Source organism: Schistocerca gregaria, chromosome X (assembly GCF_023897955.1).
Source record: "Schistocerca gregaria isolate iqSchGreg1 chromosome X, iqSchGreg1.2, whole genome shotgun sequence".
NCBI lineage: Eukaryota > Metazoa > Arthropoda > Insecta > Orthoptera > Acrididae > Schistocerca > Schistocerca gregaria.
In genome coordinates, this window is record NC_064931.1 from 78,072,137 (window position 1) to 78,086,681 (window position 14,545).

The 14,545-nt window shown below is 45.6% G+C and overlaps 1 protein-coding gene across 1 annotated transcript in view; it reads right to left on the minus strand.

Annotated features, from left to right (window-relative positions):
* Positions 1 to 13,738, minus strand: part of LOC126297912 (Down syndrome cell adhesion molecule-like protein Dscam2) — a 72,651-nt gene extending 58,913 nt beyond the window's left edge. Inside the window, exons 1-2 of the mRNA XM_049989220.1 lie at positions 13,533 to 13,738; positions 13,250 to 13,431 (exon numbers count right to left, since the gene is read on the minus strand). Of these exons, the coding sequence (XP_049845177.1) occupies positions 13,250 to 13,431; positions 13,533 to 13,738 (388 nt within the window). The remainder of the gene's footprint in view (positions 1 to 13,249; positions 13,432 to 13,532) is intronic.
* Between the last annotated feature and the right edge of the window lie 807 nt (positions 13,739 to 14,545).

Genomic DNA, 14,545 nt, shown 5'->3' on the forward strand with positions numbered 1-14,545 from the left:
TTCAAGATTTATTTACTGAACAAACTTAACGTATATAAGATGGCACTGAGTGCACAATGACTGTTTGATTTTGTAAAGTTGATCGGTATGGTTAACATCACTAGGCGGCATACAATCCCGCTGTGGGCACACGTAACATAGTTTTCGTTTACGTCTGTCTCTCCAGCTTCAGTGCTCTACGACGCGAATCTTCTGGAGTGTTTCGATCGTCTCGTCATAAGAGACGAACCTGTAATTCAATTTGTGGTTGGCTGTACAAGAGTACAACTACATAAAATATCATGTCTACCTTTATGCCTGCTTCCCCCCTGCAGGTGTTCCGTCTTATTCTCTGTCTGTAAAAATTGAAAGCCTTCAGGCCAGTAGTCTATTTGCTTCGGAATGCAATTGGCCTCCCTTCGAGTCCACCAATGCTTTAGTTACAGTGTTACAATATAAACCATGCCGAGATTTGGATATAGGAGTAGTCCATCTCACTGGTACTTTTATCTGGAAACTTTGTTCCGTGACTGGAGTAAAGAGGCGGTAGCAGTACAAGTCATCTATTATTCACCTGCAACAAGTATCAAGAGGGGAGAGAAAAAATCGAGGGATCCGTGAGAGTATTACATGTCCTGTTTCCTCAGAAGAATGGCACTGAGCAGACCGAAAATTTCGTTAAGCTGTTATCGGTGTCTTAAAGTTAAGTCATAAATTCAAGCGAAATAGTACAACGACTGAGGTCTTCTCAGTTTTGTGACGTATCCACAAGAGGGTTGTGACACATTCATCGCCAGTTAATTAACTTCCAGACTGAGCTTAACAAAATGTTGAACTGAATATATTATCTTCCGACATGGGGCTCATAATGAAATTCCATCTTACAGTGTACATCTAGAATGTGTTGCAGTACTTCAAAGGAAGAGACTGGTACGCAAAAATAATCACAAAGGAAGTGTTTATTAGTTCACTACGTCAGACAGGAGATCCTTTTAGGGATCGCCGATTATTATCATCACTTACAGACGGCATTTGTCTAGCTCGCAATGTATTTCTTATGCAGCGTTTTGACAAAAAACATTATCAGATAAAATTAAACCGGAGGCACAGATAGAATGCTTCACATCAACAACTGCATTGCACACTTGCAGTTATCACTGTTACCACAAATTTCAAAGATATACGAAAATAAATGATACTTTTATTCAAAGATAATAATCACACTGAAGTCATAATCGCCCTCGATATTACAAGGGGTGGGACAAGGTCCTTCATAAGGTGTGTGATCACCGAGGGCAGCAGTGCATGCTCTTCAACGTGCTCCCATGCTTATCACATCGATGCCGAAGACTTCCGGCCCGAGAAGTCACTCTCGTTCTGCCAACAGCCTTGACAAAGACGGCGGAGGAACGGAAAGATGTTCTTGCTCTTGGGGTGAGGAACTACCCCTAAAAGGCGGAAAAGTCAGAAGTGATCGACGGAATTAGAATGCAGAAGGCAATGGAAACCACTGTATTCGTGTCCAAAGGACAAGTGGCCCCTACTTGGAAAAGTGTCATGATGAGCTGTACATTGGCAAAAGATTCCGGAGTAGTCCCTCATTCGAATCTTCGGGAGGGCAGAGCCAAGGACAAGGTGATCATGATGAAATAAAACTGAATAATCAACGTAAGAATAACATTCTACGAGCCGGGCGGTGGAGTGTCAGAAGTCTGAACGTTGTAGGGAAGCTAGAAAGTCTGAAAAGGGTAATACTAAGGACCCGTCTAGATATAGTGGGGTTCACTGAAGTGAGATGGAGAGAAGACAATGATTTCTGGTCAGATGAGTATGGTAATATCTACAGTAGTAGAAAATGATATAACGGGAGTAGGATTCGTTATGAATAGGGAAGTAGGGCAGAGAGTGAGTTGCTGTGCGCCGTACAGTGACAGACTTATTCTCGTCAGAATCGACAGCAACCAACACTGATAACGCTAGTCCAGATACACATGAAGACGCCGCAATCAGAAGATGGAGAGATCGAGAAAGTGTATAAGGATATTGAACGGGTAATTCAGTTCCTAAAGGTAGATGACAATCTAATAGTCGTGGATAATTGGAATGTGGTTGTGGGGGAAGGAGTGGATGAAAGGATTACTGTAGAATATAGGCTTGGCACTAAGAATGAGAAAGGAGAAAGAATAATTGGGTTCTGCAATAAATTTCAGCTAGTAACAGCGAATACTCTTTCCAAGAATCACAAGAGTTGAGGTATACTTGGCGAAGGCCGGGATATACGGGAAGATTTCAGTTGGATTACATCATGGTCACGGAGAGACTCCGAAATCAGATAATGGATTGTAAGGCGTACCCAGGAGCTATTATAGACTCAGCTGACAATACTTATAATGAATGTTAGCCTGAAATTTAAGATGCTAATCAGGAAGAATCAGTGCATAAAGAAGTGGGATACTGAAGTAGTAAGGAATGAAGAGATACGCTTGAAGTTCTCTGAGGCTACAGATACTGCGATAATTAATAGTTCAATAGGTAGTTCAGTTGAAGCAGAATCGACATGTCTGAAAAGAGCAATCACAGATGTTGGAAAGAAAAAATAGGTACAAAGAAGGTAACTGAAAAGAGACCATGGATAATAGAAGAAATACTTCAGTTGATCGATGAAAGAGGGAAGTACAAAAACGTTCAGGGAAATTCAAGAATACAGTAATACGAGTCACTTAGGAATGAAATAAATTGGAAGTGTAGGAAAGCTAAGGCGAAATGGCTGCACGAAAACTGTGAATAACTCGAAAAACAAATATTGTCGGAAGGGCTCACTCAGCATATAGAAAATCAAAACAGCATTTACTGAAATGAAAAGCAAGGGTGGTAATATTAAAAGTCCAGTGGGAATTCCACTGTTAAGTTCACTTCCTATTTATGAGAGGAGGACTTGTACTACATGTTCTGTCCTCTACAGCTTCCTCTGGTACTACTAAAGTAATTCCGTGATGTCTTAACAGATGTCCTGTCATCCTGTCTCTTCTTGTCAGTGCATCCCAAATACTCCTTTCCTCACCGATTCTGCGGAATGATGGCATTGCTATCCTCATTGAAAGTGAAGAATTTCAGGGACCTGGTGAATGGAATGAACAATCTAATGAGTACATAACACTTTATTTTAATTAATCGTGTCCAAGCCATAGACAACCCACATATTACATATACACACAAATACAAATACACTCCTGGAAATGGAAAAAAGAACACATTGACACCGGTGTGTCAGACCCACCATACTTGCCCCGGACACTGCGAGAGGGCTGTACAAGCAATGATCACACGCACGGCACAGCGGACACACCAGGAACCGCGGTGTTGGCCGTCGAATGGCGCTAGCTGCGCAGCATTTGTGCACCGCCGCCGTCAGTGTCAGCCAGTTTGCCGTGGCATACGGAGCTCCATCGCGGTCTTTAACACTGGTAGCATGCCGCGACAACGTGGACGTGAACCGTATGTGCAGTTGACGGACTTTGAGCGAGGGAGTATAGTGGGCATGCGGGAGGCCGGGTGGACGTACCGCCGAATTGCTCAACACGTGGGGCGTGAGGTCTCCACAGTACATCGATGTTGTCACCAGTGGTCGGCGGAAGGAGCACGTGCCCGTTGACCTGGGACCGGACCGCAGCGACGCACGGATGCACGCCAAGACCGTAGGATCCTACGCAGTGCCGTAGGGGACCGCACCGACACTTCCCAGCAAATTAGGGACACTGTTGCTCCTGGGATATCGGCGAGGACCATTCGCAACCGTCACCATGAAGTTGGGCTACGGTCCCGCACTCCGTTAGGCCGTCTTCCGCTCACGCCCCAACATCGTGCAGCCCGCCTCCAGTGGTGTCGCGACAGGCGTGAATGGAGGGACGAATGGAGACGTGTCGTCTTCAGCGATGAGAGTCGCTTCTGCCTTGGTGCCAATGATGGTCGTATGCGTGTTTGGCGCCGTGCAGGTGAGCGCCACAATCAGGACTGCATACGACCGAGGCACACAGGGCCAACACCCGGCATCATGGTGTGGGGAGCGATCTCCTACACTGGCCGTACACCTCTGGTGATCGTCGAGGGGACACTGAATAGTGCACGGTACATCCAAACCGTCATCGAACCCATCGTTCTACCATTCCTAGACCGGCAAGGGAACTTGCTGTTCCAACAGGACAATGCACGTCCGCATGTATCCCGTGACACCCAACGTACTCTAGAAGGTGTAAGTCAAATACCCTGGCCAGTAAGATCTCCGGATCTGTCCCCCATTGAGCATGTTTGGGACTGGATGAAGCGTCGTCTCACGCGGTCTGCACGTCCAGCACGAACGCTGGTCCAACTGAGGCGCCAGGTGGAAATGCCATGGCAAGCCGTTCCACAGGACTTCATCCAGCATCTCTACGATCGTCTCCATGGGAGAATAGCAGCCTGAATTGCTGCGAAGGTTGGATATACACTGTACTAGTGCCGACATTGTGCATGCTCTGTTGCCTGTGTCTATGTGCCTGTGGTTCTGTCAGTGTGATCATGTGATGTATCTGACCCCAGGAATGTGTCAATAAAGTTTCCCCTTCCTGGGACAATGAATTCACGGTGTTCTTATTTCAATTTCCAGGAGTGTATAATAAACATATGTACAAATAAAACAAACCCAAAATGGGGAGTCACATTACAATATAAAGACAAACATAGTATATATCTCATATCACGCCCCGCCAAAATTCAGCGCATTTAACTGCCACTGCCGTAGCGTTTGCCAGATCTTCTTTCCTGCACACTTCCCCCATGTTGCTGCACTCCAGGAGGTGGTCCATTGTTTGGGTCTGTCCGCACTGGCACGTGTCCGTCGCGTCTCGGTGACCCGATTTACACATTTTTACGTTGCATCTGCCCACCCCAGTTCGTAGGCGGTTGAGGGTTCTCCATAATGGCCATTTTAGTTCATTTCCAGAGGCCCATTGTTCGTTGGGTAAGATTAGAGGTGCCTGGTCTCCCGTAGGCAGTGTTGCTTGCCATTTTGACAATTTGGCCTTTTGTTTTGAGGTTTCTAGCGGTTGAACTGAGGTGAGGAAACTCTGTCTTCATTTTAAACTGTGTGTGGAGAGTTTTGTCCGAAGAGAGGATGGCGCTGGTCGCGCAGCTGCTTGAGGCGCTCTGCTTCGCTTGCTGTAGCTCGTCTGATGTTGGGTGGAGCTACACCACTAAGCAAATAAAGTTCGTTAACTGGGGTGGGTCTTCGGCATCCCGTGATTACGCGACAGGCATCGTTCAGCAGAGGATCCACTCGTTTCGCATGCTCTGATCTTTCCCAAACTGGGGCAGCGTATTGAGCAATCGAGTAGCAGAGTGCAAGTGCCGACGTACGTTAAGTATGTGGGTCGGCACCCCATTTTGTGGAGGTGAGCTTACTCAGGAGGTTGTTTCTTGTTGATAGTTTGCCCCTGACCTTGTCTAGATGATGCCTGTAAGTAAGTGTGCTATCAAGGGTGACGCCTAAATAACAAGGAGTGCTGCTGAACGCGATCCGTTGGTTGTTCCACGTGATGTTTAGGGTATGTTTGGCGTCTCGGTTTCGAAGATGGAATAGGCAGGATAATGGTTTTGCTGCGTTCGGGCGTAGGCAGTAGGCTTCGTAGTATGGCGTTAGACCGTTGAGGGCATTCGTAAGGCTAATTTCTATGTCGTTAAAGTTCCGACTCTGCACGGCTATTACAAGATCGTCCGCGTAAGCAAAGCTCCTAGTCCCTTGTGCAACTGGTTGATCATTCACATATATGTTGAAAAGAGTGGGTGCGAGGACACTGCCTTGGGGTAGACCATTTCTCTGGATACGCCATCGGCTTCGCTTCCCTCCTAGGTTTACGATGAACCATCTGTTGCTGAGAAGAGTTGATATAATTTGTATCAGCCCGAAACCGTTAGTCATAGCGTATATTTTAGTGAGCAGCAGTTTGTGATTTACAGTGTCGAATGCGGATGAGGTGTCGACAAGTACGGCTCCAGTAATTAGACGGTTCTCGTACCCATGCTCTATGAACTGGGTAAGATTCAAGACCTGTCCAGTGCAAGTTTTCCCAGGGCGAAACCCCGCCTGTTCCGGAATTATCTGATGATCAGTATTAGGCACAAGTCGATTAAGCAGCATGCACTCGAACACCTGGTACAAGCAGCAAAGTAATGTTACCGGTCTGAAATTTTTTGCCTCGTCCAATGTTTTCCGGGTTTTGGAATGACTATGACCTTGCCCTTTCTCCAGATTTTCGGGATGTTGCTTAGCCGGATACAGGTACTGAAAAGTAGGAGCAACCAGTTTTTCGTGTACTCGCCAAATTTAAGGATCTGTTCATTCCTAAGGTCATCTAGCCCTGCTGCTTTGCCAGGTTTCAGAGATTTAAGTGCGGACTCTAGCTCTTCGATGGTAAATGGACGGCTGTAGTAGTTCGCGTCACTTTCGTCACTTCTTATTGGGATGGTTTTTGCTGGAGTCTTCGTTTTCCCATTAAGAACGAGTTGGTGCGCTGTTTGGTTGGCTGTTACTCTTGGTGCTTCCGTTTGCTGCTTAGGGTCATTATTTAGCTTCTTAATTGTCTTCCAGGCAATCAGGCTAGAATGTTTCATGTCTAAACTTTCAATTAGATGTTGCCATTCCTCTCGGCTAACACTGATTAGGAGTAAACCGCAGAAAGACGAAATTAATGAGAAGTAACAGGAATGAGAACAGGGAGAAATGTAACAGCAGGATTGCTGACCACGAAGAAGATACATTTAAGGAATTATGCTACCTAGGCAGCAAAATAACCTATGACAGACGGAGTGGGTACAACATGAAAAGCAGACGAGCACTGGCAAAAATTGCATTCATGGTCAAGAGGAACCTACTAGTATCAAGCATAGGTCTCAATCCGAAGAAGAAATTTCTGAGAATGTGCTCTTGGAGGACAGCATTGCACGGTAGTGAAACAAGGACTGTGGGAAAACCACAACAGAAAAGAATCGAAGTATGTGAGATGTGGTGGTACGAAAGAAAGTTGAAAAGTAGTTGGACTGGTAAGGTATGTAGTGAAGTGGTTCCTCACAGAATAGGCGAGGAACGGAGCAACTCTGGTACCGCGCGCTGCGGAATTTGAATCTGTGCCAGACGTTATGGACGTCAAAGACCCATAGAGGTCTCTGCACCATCGCGCCGTAAGCTGTGGCGGTGCGCGCCTCCTGGCCCGCTTTTAGTGTGGGGGCGCCACAGTGGAAGACGTGGTCCCAGCGGCTAATAGCGGCCCCCCCGATAGCGTACTTAAGCTCCGGCCTCTCGCTCAGCCAGTCGGATACGGATCCTCTACACCTCCTGTAAACTCGATCCTCCTCACCTGCTTGTCTCCCCCATCCTCTCCCAACTGCGCCTGCTGCCATGCCTGTATTCCCACGTCCCACCCGGTCTCCATCTCTCCACCCTCCTCCCAAGGTGGCTTCTCCCCGATGATGCCCTCCTCCCCTCCGTCTACCCCTCCTAGGAACTTTGATCCTCCCCTCCAACTCCCTGTGTTTTTTCCTTTGTGCACCCTCCCTCCCTTCTCTCTCCTTCCCCCCGGCCAATCCCCCCTCCTCCTCCACCCCTCTTCGCCCCAGGCTTCCCCTCCCCTTTCCTCCCTTCCATCCTCCCCCTATCTCCCCTGCCCTTGGCATCTCTGCTCTCCCCTCTCCATCTCCCACCCCTCACCTCCTCTCTTGGCAGGTCCCCAGACTCGTATACTCTCAGTGGACATTTGTGCGCCGGAGATCATCGCCATCTGTGTCTCGTGTGTGTGCCTTCGTTTTGTGTTTAGTGTTCTTTCGCCGTCACGCCACCAGTGTTCACATGTGCTATCGCAGTCGTCCGTGTTATGTGCGCCGTATCAACAGGTTTTAGTGTTTTTTCTTGTCCATCGTGAATGGCTTCGTGTATATTGTTTTTCAGTGTCTATAGTTTTTTACCCGCCATTTGTCTTGTATCATCTGTACCTCCATTATGTTTTATGTTGTATCACTCTCGGCTGAAAAGCAGCGTATTATGCTGCTGACAGCCCACCTTTGTACAAGGTGTTGAATATAACAATAAAGAAAAAAAAAAAAAAGCTCAGCCAGTCAGTCTAATCTCGCTTACGTCGGTTTTCACCTCACTTTGCGCTAGACAGCCTACTTCCTTGTTCGTGTACGAGTGGATGTGTTTGTTTCCTTGTGACTCTGTTGTTCAGTCTTGTTGTATTCGTTCTGTCCTTCGTTGGTCGTGTCCGTCCTCTTCCGTTGTGTTGTTGTTCGCAGGCCCCTCTGCGGATCCCACCGCGCTTTCTGTCATTGCTACCCCATGACTGTCATGGTCGCAGTTACAACAGTAACACTGACAAGAAGAAGGTACAGGATGACAGGATATACATTAAGACATCACAGAATAACTTCCATGGTACTAGAAGGAACTGTAGAGGAAAAAAGAAGTAGAAGAAGACTGAGGCTGGAATACATCCAACAAATAATTGAGAATGTAGGTTACAAGTGCTACTCTGAGGTGAAGAGGTTGTTGTAGGAGAAGAATTCGTGGCGGTCCGCATCAAAGCAGTCAGAAGACTGATAAAAAATAGTAAAAAAGGAGTTCTTGTGGCAGGGCGTTCCATTCCTCCGCCAGTGAGACTGGAAGCTGTTGGATGATCGTTGGTGAGTGTGGATGTACTGCAGTACGTGTCCCCCACGCATATGCACACGTTCAATGGGATTTAAGTCGGGGAATGGGCAGGCCAGCACTTTCAGCGAAAATCCTCTCATTCCAAGAGCTCCTCTACCTGGACTGTTTGATGCAGTAATGCACTGTCATCCATAAAAGTGGAGTGACTGGACGAATGCACCCGTTAAAAGATGCACATTGGAAAATAGGACAGTGTGACAACAACTTTGACTGGTGTGTGTAGCGTTTTCAAAGATTCTGAGGTTAGCACACCCTTTGTGCCTTAGACAGGCAAACACCCTTCCCGTATCATAACATAAGGAACATCAAAACGATAATTTTCGACAGTGTTCGTGGGTGCGTTACGTTTTCTCCTATTCGTCATATGAGGGTACGTCCATCATTGTTAAACATTATCGTGGTGGTGGTCTAGGTGTTACAGTATGGGCAAGCAAAATGTTGCACGAGCGTACTGATCTCAAAATCTTTGAACACGGTTCACTCACTGGTCAACGTTATGTGACACTGTACTCCTTCCCTCTGTGCGACTATTCAGGAGTGCGTTCGGTCCTGACTTCATGACAGCTTTTGGAACGAGAGGGTATTCGTCGAATGAACTGGCCCACCCTTCCCCCCAACGTAAATTACAACGAGGGCGTGTAGGATGCAGTAGGGAGAACCACTGAAGCACGTTCACATGCACCATCGACCATCCAGAATGGCAGCCGCTCTGGCGGAGGTATGGAACGCACTACCAGAAGAACTCCTTAGCAACCTTGTGGCCAGGGTGGGAATACGTTGCAGAGAATGCTATTAAGTACTATGTCGCACCTTTTATAATTCCCAAGGAACGTTCATAAATCGAGGTGACTTAAGTGTAATATTATCTTCGAATAAAAGTGTCATTTTTGCTCGTCTCGTTGCGTATTCCTTTCAGTTACCTTCCCTACTTTACTGTAGCAGTTGTTTCTATGTAGGGTCCACGTTTCTTCGAGCTATATCACATGGCAGTAACACATCATGCGAAAGTTACTATCGTCCTTAAGTTTGTAAGTAGGCTGTTTAGGTTTTCATGTTGGTAACCCCACGTAGCACTGGATATGAAAATCACTGACGGTGCTGTGTGCATTCTGTGGCTGGTTTGCATGGGTGGAATTTGCTATTGTAGTGTTGGGCAGTTGGCTGTTAACAGCGCGTAGCGTTGCGCAGTTGGAGGTGAGCCGCCAGCAGTGGCGGATGTGGGGAGAGAGATGGCGGAGTTTTGAGAGCGGATGATCTGGAAGTGTGTCTATCAGAGACAGTAAATTTGTAAGACTGGATGTCATGAACTGATATATATATAATGACTTTTGAACACTGTTAAGGTAAACACATTGTTTGTTCTTTATCAAAATCTTTCATTTGCTAACTATCCCTATTTAGTGACTTGAGTAGTTAGAATATTTTATTTAGCTGGCAGTATTGGCGCTCGCTGTATTGCAGTAGTTCGAGCTATGCCGATTTTTGTGAGGTAAGTGACTTATGAAAAGTATAGGTTATTGTTAGTCAGGGCCATTTTTTTAGGGATTTTTAGAATTCAGATTCCGTTGCGCTAAAAATATTGTGTGTCAGTTTAGTGACGATCACCGAGCGAGGTGGCGCAGTGGTTAGCACACTGGACTCGCATTCGGGAGGATGACGGTTCAATCCCGTCTCCGGACATCCTGATTTAGGTTTTCCGTGATTTCCCTAAATCGTTTCAGGCAAATGCCGGGATGGTTCCTGTGAAAGGGCATAGCCGTTTTCCTTCCCAATCCTTCCCTAACCCGAGCTTGCGCTCCGTCTCTAATGACCTCATTGTCGACGGGACGTTAAACACTAACCACCACCACCTGTAGTGATGATCAGAATACGTAAAGAGAGAAATGTCTGAGTACGTTCAGTTTTGCTCAGCTGTTTGAAAATCAAATAACATAAGAGGTTTATCAGCACAGTAATTCATAAATTTTTCTAAGGGGACGTTTCACAAGTTTTCCATATCAGTGCACATACATTATTTTTTATATTCCGTATCTCTACTGTATAATATTTGAATTTTGATGTCGATTGAGAAGGTTTACAGGTCTGCAAAGTGTATAAAAGCAGTAGTTTTCTGTTACAGTAATTTATTAATATCTGATGTCGACGTGCCAGTTGCTTTTCAAATCTTCCTTGTTTTTTTTTTTTTCTTTTTTCAACCGCGCGATTATGTAAACTAACGATCTGCAGCAAACCACATAATTATTAAATCCCCTGTGTAACAGCATCAGATATCATAAATATCTGGCACATATTACTACACTACGAGTATTATATTACGTGATTTTTCTGCATTTCTGGTCAAGTACTCGTACAACAGGCAGCCAGGTAATGCAGCTTTACTGACAGCACACAGTGCGAATCATGTTTCACCGAAAGCTCAGAAGAAACTTCTCTCTTTTGTGTTGAGAGTGACTTTCAGAGTTGTTTCAGCTTATAGAAACTGCATAAACATATTAGTCGCACAGAGTATCGTCTATTAGACGAATTCAGTTACACTCACAGTTTCATAACCTTTGCACCTCCGTATTTCCATTTATTCCCATTGCAGTACAGAATAAATAATGCTGTCTGACAAAAATGGATCTGTTTGGCGTTGCGTTTATGAGGGTTAGTTACTGTCGACATGTAACTTATAATCAGACAGGTTTTTTTCTAGGGCTTGCTGGATGAACAGACATATTAAAGGGGGGGGGGGGGGGGGGGTAGGACGTCAAACGGGCCGACTTGGAGCAGGAGAGGCACCACAGGACATTTTAATTTCTACTGTCTATACTTTTCCAAATAAATTCATAAAACTTTGTCAGCATGACCAGGAAGGATTTAGGACTGACACTCATAGCAGTGGAAGTTCAAAAAAGTAACAAAACATCTTTTTTTTACATGTGAAATTGCATCATTTTTTCAATTACTACTGGGTGCATTTGTTTCTGTAGGTACACTTTTCTTCCTAAGTAAGAGAGATTCTTCGATGAGTTTTGCACACCATACAAGCAGTACTTACAGGTGTACGAAACTCTAGGATTTTCCAAATCTATTAAAAACTATGGTAAAAATTGAGATAATTAACTATAAAATTTGAGTTTTTTCTAAACAAGAAGTTAAAAATGTAACAGTTCATTCATTTTTTCATAAATTAAATAAACTCTAGAGTTTCATTCACATGTAACTATAGTTTGTATGCTGGGAAAAATTCATCGAAGAATCTCTCTTACTTAGGAAGAAAAGTGTACATACAGCAGCAAATGGAGCCAGTAGTAAGTGAAAAAATGATAAAATTTCGCATGTAAAACAATGTACTTTGTTACCATTTTGAGCTTCCACTACTATGAGTACGAATCCTGAATCCTTGCCACAGGGGAGTATTATGGGACCATTGCTTTTCACAATATATATAAATGGCCTAGTAGATAGTGTCGGAAGTTCCACGCGGCTTTTCGCGGATGATACTGTAGTATACAGAGAAGTTGCAGCATTAGAAAATTGTTGCGAAATGCAGGAAGATCTGCAGTGGATAGGCACTTGGTGCAGGGAGTGGCAACTGACCCTTAACTTAGACAAATGTAATGTATTGCGAATACATAGAAAGAATGATCCTTTATTGTATGATTATATGATAGCGGAACAAACACTGGTAGCAGTTACTTCTGTAAAATATATCGGAGTATGCGTGCGGAACGATTTGAAGTGAAATGATCATACAAAATTAATTGTTGGTAAGGCGGGTACCAGGTTGAGATTCATTGGGAGAATCGTTAGAAAATGTAGTCCATCAACAAAGGAGGTGGCTTACAGAACACTCGTTCGACGTATACTTGAGTATTGCTCATCAGTGTGGGATCCGTACCAGATCGGGTTGACGGAGGAGATAGAGAAGATCCAAAGAAGGCGGTACTCTTCGTCACAGGGTTATTTGGTAACCGTGATAGCGTTACGGAGATCTTTAGCAAACTCAAATGGCAGACTCTGCAAGAGAGGCGCTCTGCATGGCGGTTTAGCTTGCTCGCCAGAGAGCGTTTCTGGATGAGATATCGAATTTATTGCTTCCCCCTACTTATACCTCCCGAGGAGATCACGAATGTAAAATTAGAGAGATTCGAGCGTGCACGGAGGCTTTCATATAGTCTTTCTTCCCGCGAACCATTCGCGACTGGAACAGAAAAGGGAGGTAATGACAGTGGCACGTAAAGTGCCCTCCGCCACACACCGTTGGGTGGCTTGCTGAGTATAAATGTAGATGTAGATGTAGATCCTTCCTGATCATGCTTTCAAAATTTTATGAATTTATTTGTAAAATTATAGACAGTGGGAATTAAAATGTCGTGTGGTGCCTCTCCTGCTCCAAGTCGGCTCGTTTGACGTCTTACCCCTCTTAATTACATGTAATCCGGATTATTTTGGTTGAGCAGTTAATTGAAAACAGACCACAGTTACCCTCGAATTGGCGACCATGCTGAGAGTGAACCTGAAAGTGTTAAATGGCCGACTGGCGGTACTCACTGGTGACGAGCAGCGAGGTGGAGGCGCGCTCGGCCCCCACCGAGTTGTTGACTACGCAGACGTAGCGGCCCGAGTCTCGCAGCAGCGCGCCGCCCACGTACAGGCTGCCGCCTACCTGCCGGATGCGGCTGCCGCCCTCCAAGGAAACCGGCTGGCTGCGGCCCTCCACGCTCCGGTACCACCTGCCGGGCAGGCGACACCACATTTAACGGGGCCATCAACAACAAATGTAGCACTGTACATACATAACTGTTGCCATTTTCTGCGGTTTAAAGTTCCCAACACGTTCCGGAAGGCCTCATCAGTCCGCTGGTAGCCCGGCGGCCGCATTTCAGGTTCCGTCTGGCCTGTGCAGTCCGACTGATCTGGCGGCTGGAGATCCAAAGGATATCGTTCGTCCTTCCGGCTTAAGTGAGGAGTGTGCAGGCGAGCCGACAGGCCGGCTGACGACTCTCTGTACGAGTCTGGTACTGAATCGGTGTATTTCATGTAGCAATAGTCACGGACAAGGAAAATCACTGTTTCGAAGAGTTTATCAGCCGCTATCAAAGCGAAAGCTGCCACTGGAATGTGATGTTCCCTGACAAAGGAACCTCCCCATCGCACCCCCCTCAGATTTAGTTATAATTTGGTACAGTGGATAGGCCTTCAAAAACTGAACACAGATCAGTCAAGAAACAGGAAGAAGTTGTGTGGAACTATGAAAAAATAAGCAAAATACACAAACTGAGTAGTCCACGGGCAACATAGGCAACATTAAGAATGATGTGGGCACAGGGGCGCCTTGGTCCCGTGGTTAGCGTGAGCAGCTGCGGAGCGAGAGGTCCTTGGTTGAAGTCTACCCTCGAGCGAACAGTTTACTTACTTTATTTTTGAAAGTTATGATCTGTCCGTTCGTTCATTGACGCCTCTGTTCACTGTAATAAGTTTAGTATCTGTGTTTTGCGACCGCACCGCAAAACCGTGCGATTAGTAGACGAGAGGACGTGCCTCTCCAATGGGAACCGAAAACATTTGATCCAGGAAAACACGTCTGGTATATTCTATACGACACTGGTGACGGCATGTGCGTCACATGACAGGAATATGTTGTCGACCCACCTAACTTGCACACTTGCCGAGTGGGTAAAAAGATTCTTCTACCTTCCCATCTTGTGGATGTGATAATCACTCCCAAAAAAGTGATGAAAACATAAAAGTGTGTCACATAAACTGGAACAAATGAATGCAACAGTTTCACGGTCGCACAGTTTTCTCTCTGCTCTGTCAAAACATATATTTTTAACGTTTTCAAAT